This window comes from Platalea leucorodia (assembly GCF_965183815.1).
Source record: "Platalea leucorodia genome assembly, chromosome: 2".
NCBI classification, from domain to species: Eukaryota; Metazoa; Chordata; class Aves; order Pelecaniformes; family Threskiornithidae; genus Platalea; species Platalea leucorodia.
The window spans coordinates 16814472-16833199 of NC_138824.1; the positions used below are offsets into that span (position 1 = coordinate 16814472).

At 40.3% G+C, this 18728-nt stretch overlaps 1 protein-coding gene across 3 annotated transcripts in view; it reads left to right on the forward strand.

Annotated features, from left to right (window-relative positions):
* The window catches only part of GRIA4 (glutamate ionotropic receptor AMPA type subunit 4), a gene marked incomplete at both ends in the record, with an annotated part of 233713 nt that overhangs the window by 64481 nt on the left and 150504 nt on the right, over positions 1-18728 (forward strand). For all 3 annotated transcript variants that reach the window (XM_082336963.1, XM_082336962.1, XM_082336964.1), the window contains one exon: positions 10262-10501. In XM_082336963.1, the coding sequence (XP_082193089.1) occupies positions 10262-10501 (240 nt within the window). The remainder of the gene's footprint in view (positions 1-10261; positions 10502-18728) is intronic.

The window sequence follows — 18728 nt, forward strand, 5'->3', positions numbered from 1 at the left end:
TACTTTGTGCTCTTCATCAAGAAATGAGAGTTGTCAGCACTTTTCAGGAAACTAGAGATACATGGTCTGTATCTGAGAAATACCTGCAACCCCTGACTGGGAGGCATCTGTGTCTGTTCTATGACAAGGGCCTCAGAGGAGGACAGCTCCAAATCGCATTGAATCTAGGGATGGACAGGGGAGAAAAACACAGAGATATGTTTCCTAAAGTGAGACTTCTTTTAACAATTTTTAAATATAGCTACCTAAGTGTAGGTGCCAAGTCTTTCATAGTTGTGTAGTCTCCTTTTACAGCCAAAATAGGTAACTACCTCTAGAGGATGAAGCAGTCCACTTAATTTATCACCCATCTTAAACTGGGATGATATGTCTTCTGAATATGCCTTTCTCTGTTTTAGAGACAGGAAAAAAAAAGGAATTTAAAAAACTAACTTTCAGGTGGTAAGAATCAGGTGAGACAGTCCCCGCCACTCTTCCCTCATGCACGTATACATACAAAGGTACACATGCTCCTTTCATAAATTATTTTGGGATTGGCTTGGAGGAAACTTTAATCAATGTATTAATTTGTGAAGAGCAAGTCTTGCTCTATATGAAGCGTGGAGAAGACTTCAGCAGTTGGATCTACAAGTCAGTCTTGTCTGATCTCTATGGCCCTCTCTGTTATTTTGGGCATCTCTCAGGATAACCTTCTAAAGTTAATGTTCTGTAACTTAGTGATCTGGTATAAGACATCGTGCACAAAATACTTTATTGCAATGCTCAAATTGATTTTAAAAGAAGAAAATACTGTGCATGTTAATTAAGCTAATTCAATTCCATTTTCCATTCAATAGGCAAGAAATGCACTATCACTTTCTGCTATTGTTTCAGGAATTGACTTTGAGCAGAAATAGTCTTTTAGAGACAATTCACAAAAATTGTTTCTGGAAACTTAATTATTAATTAAAAAATGTAACAAGTTTGTATCTTGCTTTGCAATATGTTCTCACATCTGCAGTTGCACAAACAAAACTGCATTTCCCAAATTAGCATTTGGTCTAGCACATTAAACCAACGTTTTCATTGTTCCTAGGAGAGTATTTTTAAATGAGCTGGCAAGTCCCTTTTAAAGTACTAGAAGTACTAGAACTACCAGAAGTACCCATTGCTGTGGGTTAAATGTAAAAGATGCTCATGAATTTTCTGTGCCTCAGGTTTGATGGATCCATCTGTTGATCTCCAGATAAATACTCCTGCACAATCTTTAGTACGTGCTTAATTTTATGCATGCAGCTAAACACACTGACCTTCAGGCTTACATGTTTTTAGGGTTCCAGAATTTACTATAGAATTGCAAGATAAAGGTCCATTTACATATTGGCGTAGCACTCAGAAGCCACAGCTGAGACAGCTGGACCATTGTACTAAACTCTTTACAGACATCTAACAGGGGACTGGCCTTCCTGTCAAGTGCTTATAGTCCAAAATAGACAAGACAGTTGAAACGTTGAGAACTGAGACATGGGAATGTGGACTGATTCGCTCCAGAGTATGAATTTAGTTTCAGAGGTTTAGTGCCCAACATACCAGACTTCTCATTATGCAGTTACCTCATAGAAGGATAAACGTTTGAGAGGAATAAATATTTGAGAGGGTAATGTTTGTGATTCATTTTTTTTTTTAACTGGAAAGATCTTAATTTAGTCTCTTTTTATTCACCTCCATCATTAGTCCTGTATTAAACTGTGGAGCAATAAACTGCTTTTAGTTAAAGTAGTGATGTGATTTTATTTCCAGTTATAATGCTTTAGGCATGATGCTACCCAAAGTGTGATGCATGCCTCCTGAATGCAGGGGAAGCTAACTCTTTTGCTTGAAGAAGTTTGTGGTCAAAAGGCAAAGGTAGATGATGATTTAGAGAGTGCAGCATCTATAAATAGAAAATCAATAGGCTTGTGATGGGTGCTTGTTTCATTAGACACAAAAAGTCTAACCATATAATTTGTAAAAAGCTCCTTGTTTCCCTTTTCCCTTTTTTTGGATAGCAATATTTAGAAATATCCTTTTCTATTTGAGACAATTCTTAAGATAGTAGAAAACTGGTCCTAATAAATCTATAATGTTTTTCATCTACCCACTTTATGTAACATTGTTTTCTCTTTTATAATCCTATCTGTCATCTTATATCAGTGATTTAATTCATGAAGGTACCTCATTAAGTTGGTCTCAGTGCTGGGGATTTTTCTTAATGCAACAGCATAATTTAGTGTAAAATCAGCGGTCTCAAACACAACCCAGAGGAAGAGCATATTTGTATCAAATTTGTACTGGATTTGGGTGCAAGATAGTTGAAAACTACATGAAGAAGAATTTAGATCATTTGTATTGTAATTCTAGAGCCCTGACTAGCCCTGACTGGCCTTGCATCTGCTTCCAGGAGGTGGAGGTCAGTGGAGTGGATCATGAGGAGGTGGATCATGGAGCACAGAGGAGAAAGAGAGTGTTGGGATGTTCTGTGCAAAATGAACAGAAACGTGTTTTGACATTTTAATAGGAAACTCTAATCTCAAAGCTGTTTTAGAAATATTACTTAATCTTGTCTCAAGTGCTGGAGATTTCATGCATCTAAGTTGATAAATCATTTGACCTTGGGAGGCAGGTCCTTATTTAGATTAAATGATTCTCCCTTCTGCGCTTCATCTGACTTGTAGAGCTTGCATCTCCATATGGCTAGGCTGTTCCTCTTGGAAGGAGTTCTTTAGATTGAGAAAACTCGCCCAGTACTTTTACATCAGTGCTGGCAAATGCAGGTGCACAGCAGCTGAACAAAATAGAGTATATGACTGTGATCCATGAAGACATGGATCACTGACAGCATTGCAGGCACACCTCAAATGAAAGCCTTCATATACTATTGTGGTGGCAAGGAAATGTAACTCTCATGTATTTTTGAAATATATTGCTGTTTGGAGTTTACCAGGTGTATTGGCTTTCTGTGGACAGGTTTTGGTTGTGGGGGTGCTGCAGGGGTGGCCTCTGTGAGAAGACGCCCGGGGCCACCCCCCATGTCAAGTAGAGCCAGTTTTCAGCCAGCTCCAAAATGGACCCGCGACTGGCCAAAGCTGAGCCTATCAGCGATGCTGTGGTGCCTCTGTGGTAACATATTTAAGAAAAGGTAAAAAACACTGCATAGGACCAGTGAGAGAGAGGAGTGAGAAAATGTGAGAGAAAAACCTCTGCAGACACCAAGGTCAGTGAAGAAGGAGGGGGAGGAGGTGCTGCAGGTGCCAGAGCAGAGATTCCCCTGCAGCCTATGGAGAAGACTATGGTGACATGCAGGCTGTCCCCGTGCAGCCCATGAAGGACCATGGTGGAGCAGATATCCACCTGCAGCCCGTGGATGATCCCATGCTGCAGTGGGTAGATGTGCCCTTAAGGAAGCTGCAGCCTGTGGAGAGCCCACACCAGAGCAGGCTTCTGGCAGGAGCTGTGGCCCGTGGGGGACCCATGCTGGAGCAGTCTTTTCCTGAAGGACTGTACTCCATGGAGAGTACCTACAGTGTAGCAGTTCTTGAAGAACTGCAGCCCATGGGAAGGACGCATGTTGGAGCAGTTTGTGAAGGAGTGTATCCCATGGGGGGACCCCACGCTGGATTAGGGGAACAGTGTGAGGAGGAAGGAGCAGCAGAGACAAGTTGTTATAGTCTAACCACAATCCCCACTCCCCGTTTGGATCTCCAAAGCACAGGAAGAAATTAAGAGACAGCAATGAAAGACTGTCCTCATATCTGGAAAATTTCCATAACACGAACTGCTCTGAGTCTTTCAGTTTTGGTGCTTCCACAGTTTGTGAGTTTAAGGCAGACCAGTGGGCCTGTCAATATATCTGTAGCAGCCAGCTGTGCCAGGACTTCCCACGTAGGAGCCTAAAACCTAGGGAAAAGTGTTTTAAAATGCTGTCTCTGGAGAGCTTGTGTCCTGGAAGACTCAGGGTCTGTGAGTCATGGCTCTGAAGCAAGATCTACTTACTTCTGTGTTAGACTGTGGGTCTTCCATCTGATCTGAATTCTCTCAGTGCCAGGAGGCACACAAGGCGCAAACATCGTTCTTCCATTTCGATCGGTCTGCGGCTGTGTGCCGTGCCGTCAACCTCCACCATCCGACGCCAGGTCGTTTTTGGACGACCCCGCTTTCTTCTTCCCTCTGGAGTCCACCCAAGGGCCACAGCGCAGTCTTCTGTCAGTTTTTTCCTCAGGACATGACCAATCCAGTTCCATCTCCTCCTCCTCACTTCGTTACTGATTTTCTCCATCCCCGCCATTTCTGATGCTCGTCGTTTCTGCAACTTTTTATTTTTTTTTCCGGGAGGAGGTAGTTGGCCTCCTGCCCAACCCCCATGACTTGGAGGGCCAGTGGTTTTTCTGTCAGGGTGGCCTCCCCTTAGGCTGCGTTGGTTCGCGGCACCTTCTTCAGTTTTATCCAGTGCACCCTCCAGAGAGGGATCCCCTATCCACCACCCAGGGGACGCGCCTTCTAGCCGTGCAGCCCCAGCCGAAGGGTGGGTCTTCCAGATTCCTGCCTATATGGTATAGGTACCATATAGGCTGCTGAGCAAAACTAATGCTGTTGGCAGACCAGCTGTGCTCTGCTTCTCAGACTTCGTTTTGTAAATATATTGTTAGGGTAGTGTTTTATTTGTCTCTTGAAGAAATAATAAAACTTTTGGGTGTGACCAAATAATAAAACAAGACCAAGATCATGTAAATATATGTGCAGGTATGTATATGTATGTGTATTTGTACATATACATTTCTCACAAACTTTCACTTGACCTGTTCTGTGTCATTTTCATGGTTATAGTTACAGCTGTATTTGGACTCTGACTTCCCCTGTGCCTGTTTAGAGGATTTAAACTATGTGGGTATAACTTCTGGAAATCAGTGAAGAAGAAGTTGGGATTTAGTTCTTTTTGTTTTTCAAGAAACAATTTCTGTTTGAAGTGTGGGACTTGTCTTTAGAACAATAACAGAGACTTTAGGAAGTCTTTCTCTTACAGAGAAAAAAACCCATGTGTAGCTTGACTGTGTCTCAGTAAACCCTGCAGTGTACAATCTTTGCCATTTTGGCATTATGATTTCTTTTTTTAACTGAAGGTCCTGTGAGTCACCTATTCTTTTAAAGTGATAGTACTATCACATAGTTCAATCTGCTAGAATGGAACATATTGAATTCATATTACAGCTACTGCAATAACATTATCTTGGCTATTTACGGTGCATTGCAACATCTTCTCTGGAGTCTGACCTCCACAATCATCTTATCTTTGGTAAGACCAATGGCATTGCAAAATTTGCAGGAGAAAATCATGTGTGTAATACTGGAATTAAGTTGTCAGCTATGAAGAGATGTCTGGTATAAAGACAAATTATTATTCAATATATTTCAAAGTATGCTCATGAAAGTATATTTGTCACTGCTTTATATTTATGGGGGAAAAAAGTCTTGAACAAAATTTTCTTAGAATGCTAATATGAGACTGTGTTTTATAAAAAGTAAAATGCCTTTAGAAGTGTAAGAGAAATAGATAAAGAATTGGGAAATCCAGGTAGTCATGTTTGCCTGGAGGCATTTTCTGAGAGCAGTAGTAGTGAGTCAGAATGCAAATCGTCATGGTTTTGCTGATTTTTGTGGTTGCTGCTGATTACTGTAAAATTGATTCAGGAGCGTTGCAGCATCTCTGCATATGTTTAAGCCTAGTCTCTGTAGTGTCACAGGCATTTTTCCTCTCTGTGGGTATTGTACTGAGTAAGAAAAAATTCTCATAACCTTCATCTTAGCATTTTTTCTCATCAAGGAGCTAAGAAGGACACTATTCAGTAACTTCCCAGTCTTGATCTTAAGTATAGCAGCACAAGTTTTCTTGGATTGATTATTTCAGGACTTTAATGATAGTGAGATAATGTTTTATTGCATTTGGATGTAGGCTGTGGCAAGGATAGTTTGCTTTGAAAACACGAAGAAGAATTATTGTGTTATTTTTAGTTAAAAGTATTTTAGTGTCATATCATGTTATTTAACGAAATTTCAAGTTTGACTTTTTTCCCTCTCCTTTTTTTCTCCATCCTGAGAATGAATTTGAGCTTTAACTCCACTAAGTGTACAATTTCACAGCTTGACATTGATTTCTTGAGTTTTTTCATCATGTAGAATCCTCCTGTATGGACCGTGTGTTACTAAAAGTACCCTTTGCCCATGTAAAACTTCAAAGAAGTAAGGCAATGCAGGGCCTTAACAAGGGTTTTCTCTAAACAGAAAACAAATTAAGTAACTACCACACAAGGTTTACATTGAAGTATTTTAGTTGGCAAAGTTAACTGGACTGTGTTTGAAAATAGAGGAGGCCTGCCATTTCCCCACAGAAACACTTGTAAAACACTGAGAAATCCCTTTGCAGGGGAAAGTAACATGCAGGATGTGACTCCAGAATTGAAAGAATGATTATACAAGAAAGATATAAGAAACAAGTGTTTAAAAAGGGTTATTAGTAAGAAAGATTTTGTTGAAGAAGTCAGGAGGTATAGAGGACATTTGTTGCAGAAATGAGAGCCTAAGTTAGGGCTGCCAGTGAAAACTGAGACTTGCAAAGGGCGTTAAAACAACAGTAAGAAGGTCATTTACATCTTTAAATACAAAGACAGGAAATAGGAAAATAATTGAAGCTGTTATATATTGATGATGGGACAGAAAAAACAGGAAAATCTGGTTAGAGGCATAAAACTAGTAGATACTTCACATCATTGATTTTCACTCAAGGAGGATGTTGACCTTAGAAGAGGCGTGATGGCTAATGGAAATAGGGAAATCACCTCTTTCTTCTGTGATTCTTAAAGAATTGGTTTACTGAAGGGCAAATGCAGTAAGTGCTTCTTAGTAGAGCTGTTAAATGAGTTGTGATACGTATGATCAGTGAATAGGAAATATGATACCTATTTTTAAAGGGGGAACATAGAATCTGACAGCCATGGACCTAGCAGCTTAGCGTCAATAGACCGTAAAGTTATAGAACAGATTTTGATGGAAAGAAAGCTTTAAAATATGGCTACAGACAGAAAATGGCATAAAATGCAACCAGAAGTTATTAAGGTAGAAAGTGTGGGATTAATCCATATCTTACAGTTGCCAAGAGAATGAAGTAAAATAGACATGCTCCTACCATAAGTGATTTATGAAAACAGAGACAAACAGGAGAGTTAAAAGGTAGGCATGAAACTAAGGGGAAGATGGCAACAAACGCTGGTAGAAGAGGAGGTACCAGGCTGGAGAAGCATAGCTACAGGAGGAAGATAGTAAGAGATTGATTTTACAGTAGACACAGAGAGAAAGTCAGAGTACCCTGATGGAATTTGCTGGTGAGGCAGATACAGACATCCGTACAAGTTCAGAGCAGGCTAAGAATGTAACTAACTGTGGAAGTAAATACTTCTGAGGAGTACAGTAACAGATGGGAAATAATGGAAAATGAATAATGGTGACTAATAAAAATATTATGCTATGAGCAGAAACTCATCATTTGGAAATGGTCCGGAAGGAAAAAGCAGCAGAATTTTGATCCTGAGATGACAGTCAGCCATCACCGAGGTGCAGATTTAGAAAAACGCAATGTGATCTTAGGATATGTCAGCAGAAGTATTTTACAGTAGAGATGGGGAAGTAGTGTAAAAAGAAGCAGAAAGACTTAACTGAAATTCTAAACATGTTGGTCATCTGTGTTCAAGAAAGATGAGATGGAAGTGGGAAGGCACAGAACAACACTTCTTAGGATGATTAGTGGAATGGCAAGCCAGTCACTTGATGGGTCTAGGAGAATGTATGTTGTGTGGCCCAGCAAAGAAAATATTAAGAGGGTTTGTAAGAGCTGTGTATCAACATATTGAAAGGGGAACTCAGGGGAAAGAAGAAATCTTTCTAAAAAGCTTTATTTATATATAATCCTTAGGTTGGGGGCTGTAACAGTGGGGCAGCGCATAAAATCACAGAACTGCCCTCAAGCCACTTACTCCATTTCTCACATCAGAACTGGATAAATCCCCCAAGTCTAAGGAGAAAAATGCACAATTTTTGTATTTTCCTCTTTATGCAGTAAATGTAATATCAAAGAATTAAAGCTGAACTGGTTTGAATCAGCCTATTTGCTAAGTGTGTACGCTGTACCCTGACTGTGCTGCTCTCACAGGATGATTAAGTGCACCCTCAGTAAGTTTGCAGACAACACCAAGTTGGGTGGAAGTGTCGATCTGCTGGAGGGTAGGAAGGCCCTACAGAGGGACCTGCACAGGCTGGATCTATGGGCCAAGGCCAACTGTATGAGATTCAACAAGGCTCAGTGCCGGGTCCTGCACTTGGGTCACAACAGCCCCATGCAACGCTACAGGCTTGGGGAGGAGGGGCTGGAGAGCTGCCTGGCGGAAAAGGACCTGGGGTTGCTGGTCGACAGCCACCTGAACATGAGCCAGCAGTGTGCCCAGGTGGCCAAGGCAGCCAATGGGATCCTGGCTTGTATCAGGAATAGTGTGGCCAGCAGGACCAGGGAGGTGATAGTGCCCCTGTACTTGGCACTGGTGAGGCCGCACCTCGAGTGCTGTGTTCAGTTTTGGGCCCCTCACTCCAAGAAGGACATCGAGGTGCTGGAGCGTGTCCAGAGGAGGGCAACGAAGTTGGTGAAGGGTCTAGAGCACAAGTCTTATGAGGAGCAGCTGAGGGAGCTGGGATTGTTTAGTGTGGAGAAGAGGAGGCTGAGGGGAGACCTTATTGCTCTGTACAACTGCCTGAAAGGAGGTTGTAGCGAGGTGGGGGTTGGTCTCTTCTCCCAAGTAACAAGCGATAGGACGAGAGCAAATGGCCTCAAGCTGCGCCAGGGGAAGTATGGGTTGGATATTAGGAAAAACTTCTTCACTGAAAGCGTAGTCAGGCACTGGCATAGGCTGCCCAGGGAAGTGGCTGAGTCTCCATCCCTGGAGGTATTTAAAGGACAGGTAGACGTGGTGCTCGAGGACATGGTTTAGTGGTGGACTTGGCAGTGCTAGGTTAACGGTTGGACTTGATCTTAAGGGTCTTTTCCAACCGTAACAATTCTATGATTCTATGATTCTATGATTCTATGACTGTGACCTCCAGGCTAGAAGAGAGGAGGCCATCATCAGGTTAAAAGGGTGTGACTTAGGTTTTCCCATGTTTAGGCTACATGAAAGAATGGGTTGCAAGGAGAGAGGGTCTGGAACAGGAGAGCATAGGAAATACATACTTAGGAGAAAACGGATACGATGAACCCTTAACTGACTGTTCCTTTCTCCATTTTTTTGTGATTCTAGGATAGGTAACACTATTAATGATCACACAATTTCTAATAAGTTGTTTTGTATTTCAAAAAAAGTGGGATGTTTTTCATTGGGCCCTTATGAGTTGCCAGAAAGGCAGTATTTTCTCAAGAAAATACCCTTATGCCTGCTTTTATGTACATAGATCAGTAAAGCCCTTATCCGGTCTGCTGAAATCAATAAAAGTCTTTCTCTATGTCTTAAATGAGTCCAAGAGCAAATCAAAACTCAGAATATATATTCAGGTCATTTTTTTCTGGTTTTGAGGTTGACACAGAGTAGAAATAACAGGTTTGGGGCAAAAGTCTGGTCACATTGACTTACTACATTTTCCTTCAACTATCTTAAAGTCAAGGAGATTATTCATGAAGGAGGTTTTTACTCAGTGTCTGTAGTAGAGTTTTAATGTAGCACAAGGGCTCCCTGCTTAAAGGGGAGTGAAGGTTCTGCATTGTTCCGATTCAAAATGTCCAGATTTCGCTTATGAGGTCAATTAACATTTTTGTGATAATTTTCACATTTTAAAATGTGAATGCTTTTCTGGTTAAGGTAATGGAAATGATCAGTGCCTGATAATATGCAGAGCTATGGTAAAAACAGCGTATGTTGACTTTTCATTGGTGTACAAAAATACATGTTATTTATTTTATATTTTATTTTAGAATAAAAACACTATAGATAATGTAATGCTCTATGAATAGGATCAAAAAGTGACAAAATGTTATTTAGCTATTTATTTATTGATTTCCAGAATGAAACACATGTGAAAATTGTGTGTAGTTAAATACAGGAGGAAATGGAACTCTTCAAATTAAAAATTTGGGGATGTTGGAATGTGTAAGTATGTGTCTACAGATTTTGTCACTAGCTGAACTCTGTGTTTTTGTTTTTTTTTTTTCTTCCAGTTTGCTCCCAGTATTCTAGAGGAGTTTTTGCCATTTTTGGACTATATGATAAGAGATCAGTACATACCTTGACCTCATTCTGCAGCGCCTTGCACATCTCCCTCATCACGCCGAGTTTCCCCACGGAGGGTGAGAGTCAGTTTGTGCTGCAGCTGCGGCCGTCTCTGCGGGGAGCCCTCTTGAGCTTGCTGGATCATTATGAGTGGAACCGCTTTGTCTTCCTGTATGACACAGATCGAGGTGAGTTGTGACCCCACTTTCTTATCTTTTTACTTCAAGAACTGTGCATTTTTATGTCCTATTGAGAGCTTGGGGAGTTAAATTTTAAAGGGCCTTTGAGGTGAAATACCTCTGACTGAGTAGCTGTGTGGCTGAAGGAAGAATTCCTTCGTTTGCAAATATTGGATATTGGATGCACATAGTATGTAATCGACCAGCCGAAGCTTATGCTTTATGTCTAGAATACTAAAACATTTTAACTAATGTTAGTGAAACAAAGACACAGTTCAACAAGCAGAATTTTACAGCTCTGTTCACTCTTCAACTCACTTCATAAGTGCCAGCAGTACAAAGAAGTAGAGAGGACCAGCCACTCCTCTGCACCTGCACTGGTGTAAGCTGAGATGTGAGTGAGTCCGTTGGGGCTTCCATGCTTTGGAAGGTCAAGGCAGAGGGAGGCTCGCTCTGTGCAAGGCCCTCAGGCTGTGGCAGAGGAGCGGAGGTAAGAGGCAATACCCACCGGGCAAGAGGTGTCCATGGGGCAGCAGACGGAGGGAGTGCTGCAGTAGCCCATCTTCTGCTCCTTTCATCTGGAGTTATCTCTGTGATGGACTACACTTTTATGAAATATATAGCATGTTACAGAAAAGGCTACATTTCCTATCCGCATTCTCCATTCCACATCATAGAGCATCTCAGAACATTTTAAGTGGTAAAAAAACTGCAAGAGCATCACTGCGCCTCACCACTCAGTGCTGAATTAAGAAGTAAAATCTCCTGTTCGCCACATCGTGTGTTCACTCTGCTGGCAAAGCCCTTTGCCTTTGTTCATGGAATAGGATTGAGCCAACATGGCTGAGCTTCTCTGGAAGAGACAAGATTTTTATGTTGATGGCTTGTTTTCAGGGGGGAAGCGAGCGGCATAGCTGTAGTCAAATAATTATTTTACTACAGCTGTTTCAATATAGCTCCCCATGTGGACAGTCTATTCTGGAATTAAAGTGGCTTTATTCCAGAATAATTACTCTGCAGTAGAAATAGGGAATTATACTGACCTAACTAAATCTGTTTAATTATTTGATTATGGCTATAGAAGTCAATTTTCTCGTATATACAAGCACTAAATTTTAGTGAGTTTTTAGCTTGATATACTGCCTAAATAACTGAATTTAAATCAAAATGAGTAATGGAGCAAGGTGAAAGGGTTTGTATTGTTCCATAATTGTTTGGGGTTTTTTTAAGAAAAATTTTTTTAATGTTTGCTCTACCTACAAAGGAAGTTCTGGGAAGCATTATAGAACGTATTAGGTAACTGGAAAAAGAAAAAATCAGCAAATGTAAAAGTATTCCTACTCAAGACGTAGTTATGAGTAACAAGAAAACAAGCACATAATTACAGATGTGATCTTACAAGTTTAACAAATTGTTAAGAGAAGAAGTGCACAACCTGCAGTCACCTTTCTCATCTAAATTCACACACTTAATTAGATTGAGACATCATTTTTAAGCATGCAATATCACACCAAGGGCAGTTTCAGAACATCATCTATAACAGTGAGGTTAATAAACGATTCTTGTGGCACTGAACTCAGCAACTCTGAACTCATCAGTGTGTCTTTGATAAAGAGATGACATTTGCCAGCTTGGATGCAGGGGGTGCTACACTGGATAGTCTCTCAAATTCTGAATAGATCTTCTGACTCAGTTTAATGCAGGAGAAAATAAGATTCAATGTATCTTTAGGTATTGACTGTAAAGATACATGATTACTGAATAATTTTCCCTACCATTCCACAATAAAAATTTTTAATGTGGAGCTCAGATATGATAAGAAAAAAGTAAGTATCATCTCTTACCATCAGTGTAACTGGAAAAAGAAAAAAAAATCATTGATGTTGAGTCATAGGGTATCTGTCAGTGAGTCCAGAACTTAACCTTGTCCAGATTTTTGCCAAAAATCCTTCCTTTACATGACAGATGTTTCCCTGTCTCTCTGAGCAGCCCCATCCAACCAAACTGAAGGAATTGGAACCTCCATAGCCTTTTGGGTTTGATACTGGACCTGCTTCCCTTAACCGGAAAGCTATAAATAAACTGTTATGGGGGAAGGTAAGCAATAAGCATAAATTCCAGCCAGACACAGTAGCTGTTTGTGAAGAAGGCAGCATTTAGCAGCTATCAGTATTGTAAAAGGCAGCAGTCCTTGGCAGAAGATGGTATGACAGAGTAAACTTAGGCAAACCTTCAGCAGCAGTGGTGACATGCTGTGGTGGGCAAATGCAAGTTGTTTTCAGACCTGCTTTCCCAGCTTTTCCATCCTGCTTGCTTCTTGGTTCTGTTGCATGCGGCTCAGTTGCTCCTCACTCTTAGGGGGTGAACAATTAAATCCTATTATTAAGGTATGTTTCTCTGCTGTATCACTCCATTCATCTCTTTGACAGCCCCTCGGCTCCCTGCAGAACCCCAGTCTCTTTGCTACTGGGGGTACCTATATTAGCATAGATGTTCAGGTCAGGAATGCACTTCTGTCGCATCTCTCCAAGTCATTCCCACATGCCGCGCTTGGGTTTTCACTGTGGAGTAGTCTTGGAGCTCATAAGCTCTGATGAGGTGGTGACTTCAGCTATTATGTTAAATCTCCCTTTCTGGTGTTCTGCCAAATATGCAGTCTGGAAAATCAGTGTCCTGTGACAGGATGAAGATACTAGGAAGAATGGCAAAGATACAAAATGAATTGGATCTAGCAGGGGATATTACAGGAAAGGAGAACCGGTTTTGCAAAAGACATTAGACCTAAGAGAAAGATGAAGGAAAATTCAGCTCATTATTTAACAGGGAAAGTGAGCAAGTAAAGAGTGACACAGAAGGCTAAAGCTTCAAGGGTCCTTTTATTTCAATACATTCTTCTTTCTCTTACCCTCCTTCCATAAAAAGGTTTAATTATGACCCAGTGTTTAATACAATTAATATTAACAGAAAAGTGCCAGGAACAGAGACAGGCCAGGGAAAAAGCAAGCTGAAGAACACTTTCCCGAAGTGTTACGCAAAGTATAGTGGGAAAGGGCTGAAATGAAGACGATGCGTCCTTGAGATATCAAGAGGAAACGGAAGTCCAACAGGAGTGAAGGGCTCAGTTAATATTTGATGTCACCTCTAAAGGAACCTAAGTGAAAGAATCAAATAAGTAGACCAGATGAACATTGAGTTTATATATGTTGTTTTATTGTGATTGAGAAGTATTTCTTTTAAAAAGAGGCATATGATCAAGTGGAGCTGTGCATCTGCAAATCCATGGGATTTTTGACCTAACGCTGGTATGCCTACAGGATCATTTTGCTAGTTGACGACAATATTTTCTAGCAGTAGAAAGCAAAAACTGGACGGTGAAACCACAGAAGAAGGCTGGAGAAGTTTGTATGAGGTGTGAGAAGCTGTTTAAGAATAGAATAATAGAATCATTTAGGTTGGAAAAGACCCTTAAGATCATCAAGTCCAGCCATTAACCTGACACTGCCAAGTCCACCACTAAACCATGTCCCTAAGTGCAACATCTATGTGTCTTTTAAATACCTCCAGCAACAACGACGCAACCACTTCCCTGGGCAGCCTGTTCCCGTGCTAGACAACCCTTTTGGTGAAGGAATTTTTCCTAATATCCAATATAGAATTGAGAGGTACAAGAATTGAGCATACAAGAGGTCGGTGTTAGTTTTCCACATTGTGTGCAGCCTTACTGAGAGCTGGAATGGTTGAAGTTGCTAGTAAAACTGCAGGGATTACCCAGAGCTAAGGGGTCCCAGAGTGGAGAGCGGTAGAGGGGCTACGGAGCAGCATGGGACACCAGGGAGGATGGCAGCCAGCAAGCTGGAAACTGCTTTCACGAAAGTTCGGCAGCCATTTGAATTCAACCGTGTTTCCCAGCAAGAGTGTTCAGTCCCTGACTGTGACTAAAAAGCGGTGGTAGCAGGAGGGGTAGAGCTACCAGCTGGCCTAGCAGTTGGCTCACCAGAGGTGAGGACTGTAAAATAGTTATAGTTCTCTAGAAATTAGGCATCGTGTGTGAGCCTGTTTATGTACCTAGTTGATGTTTTTTTTTTTTTCCCTTGCTCCTTGTAATTACATATTGTTCATTAAACCAACTCACTCATGGTTGCAGGTGGGGAAAAACAGCTTGCTGTGCACAAGGTAAATTTAATTTTCCCACATTTCTGGATAGTGTTTTTATAGCAACCCCTTTAAAGTTGAAATCGTTCTGTTTTATGATAATCTAAACCTGGCAGAAGGGTTACACAGGTCCTGATGACATGGTCGAATTAATCCTACAGTACACAGAGTAGCAATCTCCAAGCTTTTGTCTTCGAGGGCTTGTGGAGGATAGGTGAGTCACAGATGCCTGCAGAAGGCAAAGAAAGACACAGGAAATTTATAGCTCTCCCTCTTATTTTGAGGGAGATTATAGAGTTGGTTATTTACAATCAGTTTATCAGGCTAATCTAATTTTCTCCTTTGGCCGAGTAGCTGGCCCAGGATTAAGCAGTAGGTTTGGTGTATCCATGATGAGTAACTCCAGTGATATTGCCTCATGCCTGACATTCTCACAGAAAAAACAGAAAATAGAGATTCAACTATAGCATGGTGTCTTGAAAATTAGAAACCATAGCCCCAAAATTGTTATTAATGATACATTTTAAAAGTAAGAGGAGGTCTCAGGTGAGATGAAGGGGATTTGTCTTTGCTCTAGTATAGTGAACATCCAGTATGAATTTGCATGATAGCACAGAGAATGGCTTTTGTGGGTACCCAACCTGGCTGAGGTAAGAGTGATACACGACAGGTTAAGAGTTCAAAGTGATCTTGCTAAATAGATAGATCAAGAAGGTGAAATACGATAAAGGTGGTACAAAAAATAAACTTAGTAGGGAAGAATCAAAGGTACAAACACGAAGTGCAGAGTAACTGGCTCAGCACTAGTATCATGGGAAATATTTCAGGAGTTGTGGTGAGCCATAAGAATAATGTAAGTCCAGAAAGCCATACTGTTTCCAATAAAGTAAATGTTACTTTTACATTTAGGAAAAAGAATGCTGCATGTGAGAAATGAAAGCTGAATATTGCTCTCTCCCACCTGGCTATGCTGCTGTGTCATGTGTTGGGATTTCCACCGCAACAAAAAAGATCAAAAATTTCCAGTAAGTTGAGGAAGTGGAATGAGATCGAGTGGATAAGGCACACAGAGGACATGATGGTGGCAGCACTGTGTCCCACCACTTTTTCCTTGCCCTTTGAAAGCACTGGGTATTGTTCACAGCTATATCAAAGGCCTTTGGTGTAGCACAAGGATCAGGCATCTGTTGCTGGAATGGCACTGTGGTCACTGACCACCACATACAGATATCACGTATATATGTTTCAAGGGTCCAGAGCAGAGGAAGAATATTTAAAAAAAAGAAAAGATCATGACCTGTGAGAAAAAGCTTCAGGAACTGAGATTTTTTATTCTGGGTCTGTTAAGGAGCAAAGACCAACTTTTCTTTTTAACCATGGAGATCAAGGCAAGAATTAGAATTATTTTGCAGGAAGGCAGATTTAAGGTGTTACTAGAAAAATGTTTCAATAAGGTTAGAATAATCTGAGGAGATTGTGGGGAATCTTACCACTGGAGGTTTTAAAGAAGAGGTTAGAAAATATCTGCAGTGGTGATCTGCTTTGCTACATTCCTGCCTCAGATGATCCCTTATGCCCCCTCAGGATTTATATTTATGTAATTTTCATGATTTCTCTAGGAAACTGGGAATGGCTTCTTCACAGTACTTGGGACACTGAAAAGATAATTTTCTAGTATGGTGCAACTTTCAATAATATATTATTTCTATTCAATTATATATATAGCCTTTGTAAAACATTTAGTATGTTCTATTATGCAAAAATCAGATCAGAAACATTCTAAGTGGGTTAGATAAAAACACTGTAAAATCAGGTTGAAGGACTATAATTATACTATGGTACTCAATAAGTTAAGTTGTCATTAGCTGGGCATTTAGGAACTGCAAGAATTGGCCCTACATCAAGCTTTACTTGATATTTTTACTGCAATTCTGAACAAGTTTATCAATGTCTTAATAATGAAAAGAGTAATAACATAATAGCAAGGTGGAAAGTTATTTCAATAGCTAGCTCAATTGAAAGAGCTAGACATACTAAAGCCAGTAGTAATACAGAAATATAGCCTACATGTTTATCTGCATAAAAATACTGAGTCAAGGCTCTTATTCATGAAATAAGTTAAAAAGACCAAGTGTTGCTAATAAACAGCAAAATGAATATGAACTTAAAACAAAGTACTGCCAAAAAAAAAAAGTTTTGCCACCAAGTGCTGTTTAGTTATTAATTATTTTCTGCATAACACTGTTAAGGCCAGACCTACATCGCTCTTACCTTAAACTGCTAGAATGTCACAGGGTGTTTCAGGTAAGCCTGAGGAACAATAGTTATGTGCTGGATCGTAGAGAAGATTATGTTGGGAATCTGACTTTGTTCAATTGCAGTGATCCAGTTGGTCTTGGGCCCTTTTCTTATTATGATCAACAGGAAGAATTTGGAAGGATTCCCACTATAAGCATTTTTCATCCTACTGACCTTTGGCAAAATGTCCAAGAATAAAAGAGAAACAGAAGTTCATGACTGTGTCCACTAAAAATGAAAGGTTCTTACCTGCATCATGCAGTTATGTACCAAACTTTTGTGAAACAAGGATCAGTGCTGACATGACATTGCAGAAATATTAATATGATGTATTGCAGAAAACAAACAGAATCCAATACCTGGTCTTGTAGTGTTTATTAGACTACTCTAACATCTGGTCTGTACGTTTGAATTTTTCCATATTTGTGTCTTTACAATTGCTGAGATCAAAATCATCAGTGTTTTCACCATGTCAGCTGTTGCCTATTTCAGGAGTAGTTCCATCAAGTCCAGTGGTCAAACTGGTTTGGAGTTTCAGTAGCCCAAATACATTCCAGGAATAGGATGGCACTTATGCTGTAGGTGAACAGAAAAAAATGCTCACTAGGTTTGATAAAAAAGCTGTTTGTCTTCAGGAAACACTCTACATGGGCAGTGAATCATGTCATACATATTGGGATCCAAGTACCACTGTGTTGTTTACCAAAGTCATGTTGTAATTTTGTGCAGGCCAATCTGAACTGATACACAAAACAGGGAGAAAAAGTTATCAAATCAGTGAGCGTAGAAAACTAGTAAGTTTGTCAGCCTCCTTCATATGATCTGCTGCTGTTTATACTCAGTAACAGTAAATTCCATGTTTTTAATGGAATAGACCAGTGTGTTTTATCCATCAATAATTGGTTTGCAGCAAATTTTGTTCTGCCAGTGTTAGCTCATTAATAATTATACCAGCAACATGCTGGCTTGTCCTCATCTTCTCAGCAGGCAGTAACAGCTTGAAAGTATAGTTAGTGAATGCACATGTGAAACTAAGATGCAGCTGGATCCTAACATCAGCACCAGTAATGATACTGTGACTTTCCATCTTTCCCTTGACTTGCCACCAAAGAGAAGCAATGCTGGTAAACCAGCATGATCATCGTGTAATGACCTCAGAATTCAGTACATATGAAAATCTTCCAAGAGCTTTCAGACTGCTTCATTAAATAAAACTACTCGTCTTGTTGACTGAAACAATTGAACATTAGATCAAGGTTGAAATTAACAGAAAATACAGGTATGGATATGAAAAGCTGATCATCAAGTGTACAGATGAGTCCTCTGACTTTGCTATTCCATGTAACGTGTGGATCAAACTAAGCTGCATCAGAACTTTTCTGGGTGTTTTGGTCATCTAACTAAACACTCAGAATATGCAGCGCAGCCTAATATGCAAATGCCACAGAAATATATAAATCAGAAAACATTAAATAAACTGCTGCTCATTATATTCCTGATCTGAAGAATTTGCTTTCCTTTATTCTGGGTTAGTGGATGCCATGGAGAAGACAAGAGACTCATGATAGTTTTAAACATTGCTTTTCAAGTTGCCGTGCCAGTGAATCAGCTTTGCCCTTTTTAATGGTTTGTTTGTGACAGTGTTGCAGAATCCTTAGAGCTAAGTTCTTTTCTCAGCAGCATTTATCTCAGGTTTGCACGTGTAACTCAAGAGTATGCCTGTAGCTTCTATATGCTTTTATATTCCAACATCCTAATGTAAATAACATTACTGCTTCCAATGGCT